General features: G+C 42.4%; 1 protein-coding gene across 1 annotated transcript in view; it reads left to right on the forward strand.

Annotated features, from left to right (window-relative positions):
- Nucleotides 1-15323, forward strand: part of THSD4 (thrombospondin type 1 domain containing 4) — a gene marked incomplete at its 5' end in the record, with an annotated part of 540083 nt that overhangs the window by 83876 nt on the left and 440884 nt on the right. The window contains one exon of the mRNA XM_082861410.1: nt 3829-4276. Coding sequence (XP_082717536.1) covers nt 3829-4276 — 448 coding nt within the window. The remainder of the gene's footprint in view (nt 1-3828; nt 4277-15323) is intronic.

Here is a 15323-nt window from a genome sequence, read left to right on the forward strand (position 1 = left end):
TGTGACCCAAGATATGATCTATCGTGGAGAATGTTCCATGAGCACCTGAGAAGAAAGTGTGTTCTGTTGTTTCTGGGTGGAATGTCCTATAAATATCAATTAAGTTCATCTTGTTTAATGCATCATTTAAAGCTTGTCTTTCCTTATTTATTTTCATTTTGGATGATCTGTCCATTGGTGAAAGTGGGGTGTTAACGTTCCCTACTATGATTGGGTTACTGTTGATTTCCCCTTTTATGGCTGTTAGCATTTACCTTATGTACTGAGGTGCTCCTATGTTGGGTGCATAAATATTTACAATTGTTATATCTTCTTGGATTGATCCCTTGATCATTATGTAGTGTCCTTCTTGTATCTTGTAATAGTCTTTATTTTAAAGTCTGTTTTGTCTGATATGGGAATTGCTACTCCATCTTTCTTTTGATTTCCACTTGCATGGAATATCTTTTTCCATCCCCTCACTTTCAGTCTGTATGTGTCCCTAGGTCTGAAGTGGGTCTCTTGTAGGCAGGATAATGTGGGTCTTGTTTTTGTATCCATTCAGCCAATCTATGTCTTTTGATTGGAGCATTTAATCCATTTACATTTAAGGTAATTATCAATATGTATGTTCCTATTACCATTTTCTTAAGTTTTTTGGGTTTGTTATTGTAGGTCTTTTCCTTCTCTTGTGTTTCCTGCCTAGAGAAGTTCCTTTAGCATTTGTTGTAAAGCTGGTTTGGTGGTGCTGAATTCTCTTGGCTTTTGCTTGTCTGTAAAGGTTTTAATTTCTCCATCAAATCTGAATGAGATCCTTGCTGGGTAGAGTAATCTTGGTTGTAGGTTTTTCCCTTTCCTCACTTTAACTATGTCCTGCCACACCATCTGGCTTGCAGAGTTTCTGCTGAAAGATCAGTTGTTAACCTTATGGGGATTCCCTTGTATGTTATTTGTTGTTTTTCCCCTTCTGCTTTTAATATTTTTTCTTTTTATTTCATTTTTGATAGTTTGATTAATATGTGTCTTGGCATGTTTCTCTTTGGATTTATCCTGTATGGGACTCTCTGTGCTTCCTGGACTTGATTAACTATTTCCTTTCCCATATTAGGGAAGTTTTCAACTATAATCTCTTCAAATATTTTCTCAGTCCCTTTCTTTTTTTCTTCTTCTTCTGGGACCCCTATAATTCAAATATTGGTGCGTTTAATGTTGTCCCTGAGGTCTCTGAGACTGTCCTCAATTCTTTTCATTCTTTTTTCTTTATTCTGCTCTGCAGTAGTTATTTCCACTATTTTATCTTCCAGGTCACTTATCCGTTCTTCTGCCTCAGTTATTCTGCTATTGATCCCTTCTAGAGAATTTTTAATTTCATTTATTGTTTTGTTCATCACTGTTTGTTTGCTCTTTAGTTCTAGGTCCTTGTTAAACGTTTCTTTTATTTTCTCCATTCTATTTCCAAGATTTTGGATCATCTTTACTATCATTATTCTCAATTCTTTTTTCAGGTAGACTGCCTATTTCCTCTTCATTTGTTAGGTCTGGTGGGTTTTTACCTTGCTCCTTCATCTGCTGTGTGTTTTTCTGTCTTCTCATTTTGCGTAACTTACTGTGTTTGGGGTCTCCTTTTCGCAGGCTACAGGTTCATAGTTCCTGTTGTTTTTGGTGTCTGCCCCCAGTGGCTAAGGTTGGTTCAGTGGGCTGTGTAGGCTTCCTGGTGGAGGGACTAGTGCCTGTGCTCTGGTCGATGGGGTTGGATTTTGTCTTTCTGGTGGGCAGGTCCACGTCTGGTGGTGTGTTTTGGGGTGTCTGTGGACTTATTATGATTTTAGGCAGCCTCTCTGCTAATGGGTGGGGTTGTGTTCCTGTCTTGCTAGTTGTTTGGCATAGGGTGTCCAGTAATGTAGCTTGCTGGTCGTCGAGTGGATCTGGGTCTTGACGTTGAGATGGAGATCTCTGGGAGATTTTTGCCGTTTGATATTATGTGGAGCTGGGAGGTCTCTGGTGGACCAATGTCCTGAACTTGGCTCTCCTACCTCAGAGGCACAGCCCTGACTCCTGGCTAGAGCACCAAGAGCCTTTTGGGACATCTGAGGTCTTCTGCCAGTGTTCAGTAGGTTTTCTGTAGGAGTTGTTCCACATGTAGATGTATTTCTGATGTATCTGTGGGGAGGAAGGTGAGCTCCATTTCTTACTCTTCCGCCATCTTGAAGCTTCTCCTAAAACCGACTTCTTAATTGCATCTCTCAAAGCAACATTCTGGATCCTCCCATCATTCATAGAGTCCTTAGTGTTGCCAAGATTAATTGAGAAATGCCTAAAGGCAAAATAAACACTAGCACAACTTAATACTTAACCGTATCAGCTCAGAATGACGGTGCAATTAATGATAAAGATGTTAATAATTAGTTGTGGTATGTTAAATGTTACGCTCAGTGGTTATGTAGAGTGAAGCAAGAATTTCCTCGTGAGGGCAGAAATTAATGTTTCACCCTGATTGCTATTTTAATGTGCTTATTTTAAAGGGGCCATCCTGTAGAAACTCTTGGGCACATTTCCAATTTTACATAAATGTAGAATTAATTATTGTGGAAGCATAAAATTTTAGAGCTGGAACGACCTTCGTGGTCATTTAATCCAGTTCAGTCATTTTACAAATAAGTAAGAGTTATATGTCTTACTTAAATCCTTCCACAGTGTTGGGACCTTGCTTCCCAACTCTCAGACCAGTGATGGTGAAACCTTCTCAGATCCCCACAGACAGAAGCGGGAGGAACTCTGAGGCATTCTCTTGCCTCAGAATTCCTGACGCATTGCTTGTTGTATTGCTCCCAAGGCTGCTACCCCACCTTGTGTTATGTTCTAGTTACTTTCAGTTGTACGGTTGGGATCTTGGGACCCCTCTCTGATTCACTTTTACATTTCTTCGTCATTCCTAACTCTGTATTTTGCAAACAGTATTTTCACAATACATTTGCATGCAGTGGTGTGCTGGAGTTTTTTTCCCCTGCTTGTTAGAGATGATTGTGTCTTCACATCGATAGCTTGAAATTGGCCATGGTGGGAGTACTTACACCGTGGAAATGGACAAATGGCACAAATCAGGGCTTTTTGCCCACTGGAAAGCCAGTTGTTGGAAATTTCCATGCACACTTCTGTTTACATGATTGTCATAAAACCTCACAAGGCAGCTGGTCTTGACAAAACCTAAAGGTCCATACCAATGTGCAGACGACCATTTACTCATTGTTCCGCATGGGTTCCGCATTGTTCAGCCTCCTCCCATTTCATCAGGGATTGAGTATGACCCAGAGCAAGTCTCGCCTCAGGACGGCATTAGCCTTTGGTTGCTTAGCTAGGTTCCACTTACCTGGAAAAGCTATTTGGGCATGAATGGTCATGGAAACAGGGTCTGAAATATCAGGTACAATTAAGTGAGAAACGCCCCCCCCCGCAAACTGTTATCTGAAAAAGAGCGAACAGTACGTTACTCTGGCTGAAATTACAATTCTATCTTTATTCTTCTCAAAAAACCTTCAGTGGCTCCCTACAACCTACAAAAACACCCAAACTCCCTGACATAAATCACATACTGGCCGCAGCTTACCGTTCTAACCTCATGTTCCACCAGTCACATCACCCACTGTTGATTCCCACCTTCATTCTACGTGGCAGCCTCTGTAGAGCCTCTGTTCCAGCCTCCAGAATCTTCCCTTCTGCTGGAAAGCCCTCTTTTACCTCCTTGTTCCACTATAGGCTCTCTCCCAGGCTTCTGTTCCTACCCAGTTCCCTCTCCCATGTATCAGAGCTTCTGGGTTAACAGAAAATCCTCTCTTGTGTGTCTCTCTTTAGGAGCAGGACCCGAGGTCCCATCGGCCCCGGCATGTATGGCTATGGTAAGGCCCCATACATCTTACCACTGCAGACGGACTCTGCACACCTGCCACAGAGGCTTCGGAGGCAGAGGCCCTCATCCCGGAATTCCAGGTCCCAGGGGGCATCTGGTTCTAGCCATGGCTACAACCCTCCAGCCCACCGGGCCCCCCGACATGGACCTCTGTACCAGAGTGACAGTGGACCTCGTCCTGGACTGCAAGTCTCGGAGGGCTCCATCTACCAGCTGCCTTTGACCCATGACCAAGGCTTCCCTGAAGCCTCAAATCTCTTCCACAACCCAGAAACAAGCAGCAGCCCTGGCCTGGGGGCCCACAGGGCAGCTCAGAGCTTCTCCCAGCCTGCCCGATCTACAGCAATCTCCTGCATTGGGGCCTATCGGCAGTACAAGCTGTGCAACACAAATGTGAGTATACACCGCCTGAGAGTGGCCCTGGAAACAGCTGCTACTCTTATCTTTCTGCTGGTTGGCAGTAAACATGGTGGAAGGCAGAGAGGGCATGTTTTTTTAGGCCACGTGAATGCACCTTTTAGCTTCCCTCCCTTTCGTTTCTCTTCATGTGCTCTTCCCATATACTTTTCTTTTTTATAAGGTTATTACTTTAGTAACTTATGGATAACCTCTTGAATCACTTATTGACAATCACTATTGCTGCATACAGCAAAGAACCCTCACATTCTCAGTGGCTTTATATCAACAATATTTTTTCTTTGCTCGTGGGTCTGCGAGTCAAGTGCAGTTTGGCTAATTTAGGGCAACCAGTGGTGGTGTCAAAGATGTGGGAGTTTTGGGAGGTTTGACCAGCATGTGTATCATCCAGTAAATTTCCTGGAGGCTCCCTGCTCTTCGAGGCATAAAGACTTTGGATATTGTATTGTGAAAAAGTCTGATACTGAAAAACTGCTGAAGATTCTACAGCTAATGATTCCACAGCAAAGCGAATTATAAATGGAAACTACATAAGATGACCAAATGTGTTTCTAAATATAAATATCCGTTTAAAGACTTTATATAAAAGAGAGAGGAATGAGAATGTTTAAAGGTTAAACTTCCAAGTTACTATATTTTTCATTAATAATTTAATCTGCCTTAATAGTCTGTTACTGGGTAACAGGACAGCTGTTACATATTAGCTTCAATTTCCTCATTAAAAATATATTTCCTGCTGTAGAGTCCATAGAAATGACTTAATTTGTGATTTTAATAATTCCTCTGAATGCCTGGATTGCTTTTCAGCTTGTTCTTCCACTGACAGACTTCTGGAATTATTGATTTTTGTAAAGCAGTAATTTTCCTAAAGCCTAAAGTAATTTTCCTAAAGCCATCAGTCAGCTAGTAAGTCTTAATTGAGCATCATTGCTTGTCTTGTAACGGACCAGGCTCCATGGAAGATAGAAGTCATATTATCTACCTCATGGAGTTGTTACGAGGATCGAATGAGGTGATGTTAAGAAAGTGCTTTATAAATTAAAAAAAAAATACTTGTGTCCATGATAAGACACCGTCCCTGTTCTGGAATATCCATTGCAATTTTTAAAAAATGAAATGAATTCATTTCTAATGTGGAATATATTCTCCCATTGACTAGTATGTGTCAGTTTTAAGGACCAAGTAATCCATAAAGAGAAGGGAAAAGAGAGAAGGCATTTGACATGTATGTGGACCTGATATCTACTTAGCATTTCTTTCATTTAACCTACGTTTTTGAAGCATGCACTTTTTTCCAGACCTATGCTGCCAACAGCAGGGCTGTTTCTTCCCATATAAAAGCTGTGTCTTTTCCGGGTGCTGGATAACTCCACTACCGAGGAGATTGAATTGCAAGGAATATTTAAAAATTCTTGTGAATTCATGATGTCTGCATCATTTTGGACGTAGGTAAAACAATGTCTCACACATTTTCTTAGACAAAGAAGTAAATGTTGACAGAGGATTGTACAGGTTTAACTCCCTTCTTTTCACTGTAACATTTTGCATGCCATCACCCCAAGTCACATCCTACTTACCCTTATTGAGAGATAGCTTTCCTTAGAGGTCCCATTACTACATATCTTCTTTTTATAAGCCCATGGCTTCTTGTGGCTTGGGCCATGCCCCATGGACACTTTAAAACTCTCTGTGTTAGTGGTCCCCCAAACCACTCCTAGGTTTAATGATTTGCTAGGAAGACTCACAGGACTCAACATATAGTTGTATGCACAGTTATGATTTATTACAGTGAAAGGATACAGAGAAGGATCAGTAAAAACAAAGGTGCATGGGGCCAAGTCCAGAGGAAAGCAGGTACAGTTTCCAAGAGTCCTGTCCCTGTGGAGTTGCACAGGATGTACTTCCTTCCCTCAGCAATGAGTTGTTACACACGTGAAGTGTTGTCTACCAGGGAAGCTCATTACAGATTCCATGGCCAAAGTTTATATTGGTGGCTAGTCACGTAGGCACCCTTTGCCTGCTACATACTAAAGTTCCAGGTTCCCAAAAGGAAAGCAGGTGCTTAGCATAAAATATATTGCTTGTCCATTCATCTGATGATGGACACTTAGGTTGTTTCCATGTCCTGGCTATTGTAAATAGAGCTGCAATGAACATTTTGGTATGTGACTCTTTTTGAATTATGGTTTTCTCAGGGTATATGAATGGATAAAGAAGATGTGGCACATATATACAGTGGAATATTACTCAGCCATAAAAAGAAACGAAATTGAGCTATATGTAATGAGGTGGATGGACCTAGAGTCTGTCATACAGAGTGAAGTAAGTCAGAAAGAGAAGGACAAATACTGTATGCTAACACATATATACGGAATTTAAGGAAAAAAATGTCAAGAAGAACCTAGGGGTAAGACAGGAATAAAGACACAGACCTACTAGAAAATGGACTTGGGATTATGGGGAGGGGGAAGGGTAAGCTGTGACAAAGTGAGAGAGTGGCATGGACATATATACACTACCAAACGTAAAATAGATAGCTAGTGGGAAGCAGCCACATAGCAGAGGGAGATCAGCTCGGTGCTTTGTGACCACCTAGAGGGATGGGATGGGGAGGGTGGGAGGGAGGGAGACGTAAGAGGGAAGAGATATGGGAACATATGTATAACTGATTCACTTTGTTATAAAGCAGAAACTAACACACCATTGTAAAGCAATTGTACTCCAATAAAGGTGTAAAAAAAATGTGTATATATATATATATATATATATATATATATATATATATTGCTTGTACATATAGCTGGAGCATAGTGAGTCACTCCTATCACTTAGGGAGTGGTGGAAACATTTTGAAATCCAAGTTCCCACATCAGCCAAGGACCGACCTTGCAATCACGCCTTTCTAAGGAGAGTAATCTCAGTCTTCTGTGTTGTCTTATTCACACATCCTCCACGTGGACCCATGTGCTCTAGCATCTTAGCATCAATGACCTTATGTAGACATGTACGTATCCTCCTCGATGTCCAAGTGAGGGGATGGCATGAGTCCCCCAATTATGTAAATCTTCCTACTCAAAAAGAAAAGAGGTGAAGGGTAATACTGGGAACAAGGAATGAACGTTATCACTTATGTCCTCTTCAAAAATTAGAAAATAATGCCTACATTTCGAGTTCTCACCCAGTTATTATCTGGGAGAAGAAAAAGAAGGGGAAGTAACCCAGGGTAGGTTGGAAACATCCACTGATTTCAGAACTTCATCCCTTTAACTAAGTGCCCAGCGTATCCCACCCCAGTTCTTGATGGAAGGCCCCCTTTCTAAAACTACCCCACAGTAAAGGGCTCAGTTCTGAGCTGTGAGGTCATGCTTATGACAGGTGGTCTGAATTAGGAGAAATGTTTCTGCAGCCTTCCAGATCTCCTCACTGGTCACAAGCCCTCCCTCAACGCAACAGAGAAGGTGCTAAAGGCAGCTACTTGTAGGTCGTAGCACTTGGTGCTGGAGCACTTAGTGAGGGGGAGGGAGCTCCGAGAGCACAGGGCAGGAGGCCACAGGGTTGAGGAAGCGAACAATTGAGCTGGGCTTTCAAGGATGGCCAAAAAAGGGATAAGAGCATTTGGGGCCAAGGAAGCAGCTTAGTCAAGGACAAAAAAGCAGGGTTGTTTCAGGATCTTGGGTGCTGCAGTGCCTGCCAGGTGGTAGGGACCCTCCTTCCTTTCCCTCCCGCCTCCTTCTATCCACTTTAAATAATCCCGGTCTTAATGGGAAACTTATGCTTTCACATCTCAGAATACAGAATTATCACATGGTCTTGCTGGACTTTCATACATGAGATTGATGGGTGAGAAACATTTTAAACACAGTGAAAAATCAGAAAGCAATTCTAATCAACTGGTTTAATTGGATGTTAAGCCTGCAAGACAGTGTGGGACAGTGAGTTTGGGAGCTAAGTTGAGCTGGATACAAACCCCAGCTCCAACACCGGGAGCTGAGTGTCCTTGGACAAGTTACTTAACTCTTTGAGGATCATCTGTGAAGTGGGGAGAATAATAGTACCTGCTCCATAGGGTTGACATGAGGTTCAGATAAGGTCACGTGTAAAAGGAGCTTGGCATGTGCTGACACATTGTTAGTAAATAAACTGTTTGGACCTGGATAAGTGAACATGGCTGGAGATAAGAATGGAGTAAGATGTCTGCATATCTGAACAGCTCCCAATTCCCAAGGGCTGAGTCATGGAACTGTGGATGAAATGGTCAGACTTGCTCAGAGTCCCCTTTTGTCCTTTGGGTTAGCTGTGGTTGAGAGTCCTTTCCCTTTGCCCAAGAATAAAACAAAATTGCTGAGAGACCCAGCATTTTCGCTGTGATGTGGCTTTCAATGTAATCACCCTTGGGTCATGTTTAAAGTGATAAAAGCCTATAGATAACTTCATGCCAATGAAGCCTTTATACCCTCAAATGTGCATATTTAATATTAAGCCCTACCTTGTGATGTCATCTGGGAATTTTAAGCATGCTAGTTTGTTTTAGGATTGTTCGGTTCATGTAAGATGTCCTCTATGAAATAGTACTTCCGTATCAGTAATAAGTGCAGCACTAAAGATCCCTGAATGTAGACTTTAAAAATAAGGAAGGTTTTCTTTTTCCTTGCCTACAATGTGTATAAGGAAGTGAAGGTGATACACTCCAGTAAAAATAAAGAATCTGTGGTCTTTTAGAGCAGGCATCATCTTAGACGTCTACTAGTACGACAGTCCAGGTCACTCACTATTGCGGATTTTTGCTTGGAGTCCATAAGCACGGCGCCGACATTGACTGAGTAGGGTCAGGGACGCTGAAAGTAGAGCAAGCTCTGAGCCTAAGCTCAAAGTCCAGCGGGAGAGAGAGACTCATAAATAGGTAATAACAAGCGCAGGGCACAGGCACCACTCTACACGCACTTTGAAATCTCCAGGTAGTGGAAATGAACCTGGCTTGGGTGGAGGCAGCAAAGGCCTCTTGTAGGCGATCCAGCAGAACGGAGAGTTTTCTAGGGAGAGGGAGTGACAGGGATCTGAGAGCCCCTTTGTGCTCCCGTAAGGGCTGAGGATCAAGAAAGGGCGCTTGGAGGACCTCTCAGTGGAATGAGATGCTTTTGCCATGAGCGGTGGCTTCACCTGCAAATATGTCTTCAGCAGTGAAGGGGCAACACAGGGGTGTCCATGGTTTATCCACAGCCCTGCACTTCCTCAGCTATGGCTAAAAATTATAAGTATTCAAGCAATCGAGGAAATAGATAAGTTTCTTCATCATGGACTTTCATTGAAGGTTAAGACCTGGGAGCAAAAGAACTAGAGTCTTTATAGGAGTGACACAGGGGAAGGAGAAAACCAAACCACAATCCCTCCTGGTGCCCGTGGAGATGTAGTAAAGATACAGTTCTTTTCTCTAGCTGTTTCTGGGGTTTTGTATTAGTTTTTGCAAAATACATGAACCAACCAAGACACCTTATGCCCTCTGTCCTGGAGACCTAGGTGTCTCTCTCCTGCCTTCTTCTCTTAAGCACTGTGAATTCAGTGCTTCCTCCCTGGAGAGGGGACTGACACACAGGCTCCTTCTGGATCAGGGAGGCTGGAGGGAGTCACCAGGTGCAAGGCGGGGGCAAGCTTTCGAGTTTTTGAAGGGCTTCGCTGCCAAAGGAAAAATGATCCTGAACTTAGACTGAGTGCACTTAACGTTTCAAGGGGGAAAACCTCTGGGGCTAAAAAGCAGCTTTTAGCAAACAACGGCTGTGATGAGTTCTGGTATCAGTGACTCTCCAGTAAATTTCCCTGGGGTGGGACTGACTTCTGACAATGGATTTATCCATGTGGACTTGTTTCTGGCTCAAAGTAAGCGAAAATGAAGGGAAGATATTGGACAAATCTCAAATATAGCTAAGCTCTCTTTAGGCAGATTCTAATTCTATCCCATTCCTAGTCTCATATGAAATGAGAGGAGCTGACAAACAACTTCCTGCGTGCAGTTTACGGAGAAACTTAGCAAATGGGCCACGTCAAGAAGTCAGTGCAGTTCTGTAAGGTGTAAAACATGACAGGAACTGTGGGACCGGTTAGCGGATGGACAGGTCATCTAACTAGAGGGCTCAACGTAGGTTTCTCCTATCGTGAGCTTGTCACCAACCTCCTTATCTGGGAAATATATGCTAGTGTCAGTGCTTTTTGCCTTGTTCTGCTTTCCATCTTCTCAGATCACTGGGAATTTTCCATAGAAAGTTCTCTTATTGACTTTCATATGTATATGAAAAGTAGCCTTACATATATATATATGAAATATGTATATGAATATTTTGTGAACATATACATATTAAATATGTTAAACATGTAAATATTAAATATAAATATTCAAATAAATTTCATATAGATATATTTCATATGTATGAAATATAGATGTATGAATCGTACACATATATATGAATTGTTCACAACTGTCACTTTTCATGATTATAAAAAGTAGTACAAATAGGAAGAAATATCACAGTGGTAGAGAGAGGTATATCCTAGTCTCTCTCCCAAGGTGTAATCACAGTCAATCATTTAAAAGTTTTACTCTCATTCTCTCCATAAGTCTAAATAGTGTACCAACATCTCTGCTTCTTGATATATCAACTTAAAATTTTCTCTGACTCCTTACTCTGAAAGATGAAGAAATGATTCTCTTTCCTCCCACTCTGCTAGCCACATTTTATTTTCAGATATATTTTTATTATATATAGTATATTAACAGTTTTTATTGTCTTGATTTATCAATATCAGGAAGGATCGAGTCCCTCCTTATTTTGCAAGGTTAGAAATGTAGTACCCAGACAGTTCACCAAGTTCTTCTCATTGCATTATGTGTTTTGGTTTATGTTTTATTTGTTGTTGGGTTTTCTCATTTTTGTTTATTTTGTTTTGTTTTTTTTTACCTTGGCCTGTGAAATCCCTACGAGAGACTATTATGAGGGATTTTTTCTCTGTATCCTCAATGCTTACAACACCTGACACATAGTAGGGGCACAGTGACTATTCGCCTTTGAAGGAATTTCACATCCTGTCTCAGCAGATAGCAGAGGGGAAGAAACCAGTTTTATTAATGTGATCCCCAAAGTAGCCACTGAGAAATTTACGCTCCCTGGGGGAGTAGGAGCTTTGGATTTAAGTGTACGTTTTGCGACATACTTCCTGGTTAGTTAGAAAAAAAGATATTCTCTTTCAGACCTTCTTACAGGCATAGAGATACATTCATAATCTAAAGAGAGAAATAAACAGGCATTCCTGGGGTAAGCCTAGGTCTGTATAGACATGTGTACAGAGTATTTATTTATTTATTTTTATAAATTTATTTATTTATTTTTGGCTGTGTTGGGCCTTCGTTGCTGCACATGGGCTTTCTCTAGTTGTGGCGAGCGGGGGCTACTCTTTGTTGCGGTGCACGGGCTTCTCATCGCGGTGGCTTCTCTTGTTGCCGAGCACAGGCTCTAGGCACGCGGGCTTCAGTAGTTGTGGCACGCGGGCTCCAGAGTGCAGGCTCGGTAGTTGTGGCACACAGGCTTAGTTGCTCCGCGGCATGTGGGATCTTCCTGGACCAGGGCTCGAACTGCACTGGCAGGTGGGTTCTTAACCACTGCGCCACCTGGGAAGCCCTGTGCAGAGTATTTAAAAAATAGGCTTCTCGCGGGTGAATGGATGGGCTTAGTTATAGTAATATCCTTTGGGTCTTTGATGTATTTATTGAATAAGAGAGAAACTCCTTTCTCTAGGAGAACAGTATGAACTTGGATAGGGAAAAAAAAAAAAGCGTTTGAGAACTAAGAAAACCTCAGTTATTTGTTTTTTGTTTTTTAAATCCAAAGCCTTTACCCAGCTCTTTTGGACAAACCAATTCACTGACTGTCTAGAGGGCCCTGGCAGTGGTAGGAGGTGGCAGAGTTTTTGTGACGTTGAGTTTGTTCCAAGTGACTTGAGAAAGCAGACATTAAACATATTTGAAAACCATGCTGGGTAACTTGTAAGAAATTGTGGTCCATGGTTATATGATTCTATATCATATAACAAGATGATGGGAAATGAAGCCCATCTTCCATCTGTAGAAGAGAAAAGAAGGGAATGTTTGCTCAGAACACCTACCTGTCGGGCACCTAACAGCTTCTGGAACTGCTGGATTCATCTTTGATGTCTTCTTAGATTCCAATTCAGCTAACATTTATTGAGCATTACTATGAGCTAGAAACTTTAATATATTACTAGTTTACTCCTCACAGAATTCCTGGGTTAGGGGGTGAGGGCAGTGGTGCAGGGCTTGTTACTGAAATGCAGTCATTTAGGTTTAGAAGAGCAGACTGCTTTGCCCAAGGTCACATAGCCACTTTCTCATGGCAGTGCAGGGACATTTTCTAGATTTTTTTCTTTAGATTTTTTTTTTCACTCTGGTGATGTTAAATACATCATGTGTTGCTATGGTAGCCGGTCTTTTGATTGAATCCAGAGCAATGCAAAGGGTAAAAACAAAAATGCATATTGGACCCAGGCAGACCCCAAGGTCGCGTTCCTTGGTGTCATCTTCATCGGGGATGATACTCTTCAGTCTCCTGGGGAACTGAAAGTAATTAATTACTGAAAGATAATTGTGTGATCACCGACAGCGGCCTCTTGAGCAGTGAAGTTACGTGCGGGCGGGCAGTTGTCATCTCAGATTAACCAGGGTCACTAGAAACATAGTCAGAGTTTCCATAATACTCTTTGTGACTCATAGCAACTCCAGGCAGTTGTCTAGATGGAACTTTGGATAGGGCCTGAAGTGCTTTATCAGGATTCAGCTCATTATATTAAAGTAAATCTTTATTCTTCTTCCCATAAGAGACCAGTGGGAATATCCCTCCCTGTTTGTGGTGGAAAGGAGTCATTTGAAGGGAGGTTATCTCCCAGGGCCATTGCTTGGCTATAAAGCTCCGGTCTTAGCTGGCCCCATCCTGAATGAGCCTGATCTCTATCTACATGGCTTTTCCCTTGTTTCAGTTTTCTGGCCTGAAGATTATAAGGATCCGTGCCCATAGAAAGGATCAGCTGTCTGCAGGAAATCTGCCCAAAGCCAACTCACAGTGTAATATAGAGACAGTTACTGATAAGGTGAGGGTGACTCAGCCTATGGCATCAGGAAACAACCCACTTGAAGTATAACAAATGTAAAATGGTCTGTAACCTGGAAGTTTTAACTTCAGAGAGTCTGTTAAAATGAGAGGAGATCTTATACTGATAATAGTATAAATACAAACAGATGTAATCTACCAAAGAGACATGAAACAGAAATTCCCCAGCCCTCCTTGGTTTTCATCCTCAATCCACGGCTCCCTAATCCTTGTTGCTGGGGTCACTTCAGTAGGCCTCAGAGGCTGAATCTGAACTTGTTCTCCAGGCCGTCTCCTGACAATAGGCGAGAAGAAGTTTATGGCCCTCTTGTCTGAGGGCCCATTGCAAATTACCTTTGCTATCCGCACGTTCTTGAGGGGCACTGTGGCATAGTGGTTACTGTCGTGGGTTCTAGGTTCAAATCCTGACTCCCCCTGCGGCCTTGGGCAGCTCATTTAACTTTTCTTTGCCTTGGCTTCCTCATCTGTAAAATGGATGTAACAGTGGTTGTGCGGATTAAATGAGCAAATATACATAAATCATATGAGGGAGTGGCTGACATTGAGTAAGTGTCAATAAAAGTTAGCTATTCTCAACACCATCGTCATCATTATCACCCCAGGCATCTGTGTTCCTCACCTGTACCATAATTCTGTCTCAGTAGCCCACTTCCGTATCTGGACTCTGTGAGGCTTGCATTTCTCTGGCCAGGTCTCTCTCCTCCCCAGGAAGTAGTGTCTTGCCTTTAACTGGCAGCTCACCTGGTGTCTTGTGGGTCCCTGCTCAGGGTCATGCACAGGGAGACCCCCATCTTCCAGAGCACCTTGTTACCTCCTGCTGCACCTTCCCATGCTAGGTGCTCGCTGGATACCATAGTCAACCTCTGGGCTCAGCTGCCTCCTAGCAACTGCAGGTGGATTTGCTGCTTCAGCACCTGATCCCTCACTGTGGGTCTGATGCCACGTTAAGCCCTCTGGCCTTAGGAGGTAACTGGGCCACACTCAGATATAAAGAACTTGTTGATGACCAGGGACAGGGTATCCTGAATGGTGCGTCACAGGTAGCTAGTTGATTAGGCAGATGCTTATGGATATAATAAGAGCAACGGTCATTAGCATTAAAAACACTGATAAAAATGTGATCAGTGTTGAGCCCTTCCAGCTTTGCACGGCTGTGTGTTTGGAAGGGCTCAATACAGATAGATTTTTATTACATAAATGTCATGTATTTATTGTAGAGAAAGTAGACAATACAAATAAACCAAAAGTTAATGGTAAAAAGAAAACTTCTATAACTCACCTTCCAGACATAACACTTTTAGTCTCTCTCTCTCCATACACACACGCCAAACACATAATCACTTTTTTCACTTAATGGATTGTGGACTGCTTTCCATGGCATGAAATATGCATTTATATCATCAAATATCGAGCAATTCAAAGTGATTCTGAAGATGTGTTGTTTCGTGGTCCAGCCCATTGGCACTATGTTACGGATGGGTAGAAAGAGGTTAAACAGACTGGCTAAGTTTTTGTGGTCTGCAGCTTCTAATTCTGGTAATTGCCACTAGGTTAATTAGGGTGGCTTCTGGCTGGAGCCTCATTTAGAGCAGCTTGGCTTTATGTAGTTATTTGAGGAACGGGACCTTTGGCCCACTTGTTCTGGTCTCTTTCCATTACAAAAACCTGCCAACCACCCAGCAGCGGATCTGGAGTTTCTAGCGATGGCCGGGGTGGGTGGTCAGCATTCTAGGCTCTGTCTCTGTGACACCGTGGGACCTCTGGTAAGGCACCCCGCTTCACCACACCTCTGTTTCCTCATCTTTTAAGTTAAAGGGGTTGGATTTGCTTTTCTTCTCCTCTTACACTGTGATTTC

This window comes from Leucopleurus acutus, assembly GCF_964270905.1.
Source record: "Leucopleurus acutus genome assembly, chromosome: 1".
Taxonomy (NCBI): Eukaryota; Metazoa; Chordata; class Mammalia; order Artiodactyla; family Delphinidae; genus Leucopleurus; species Leucopleurus acutus.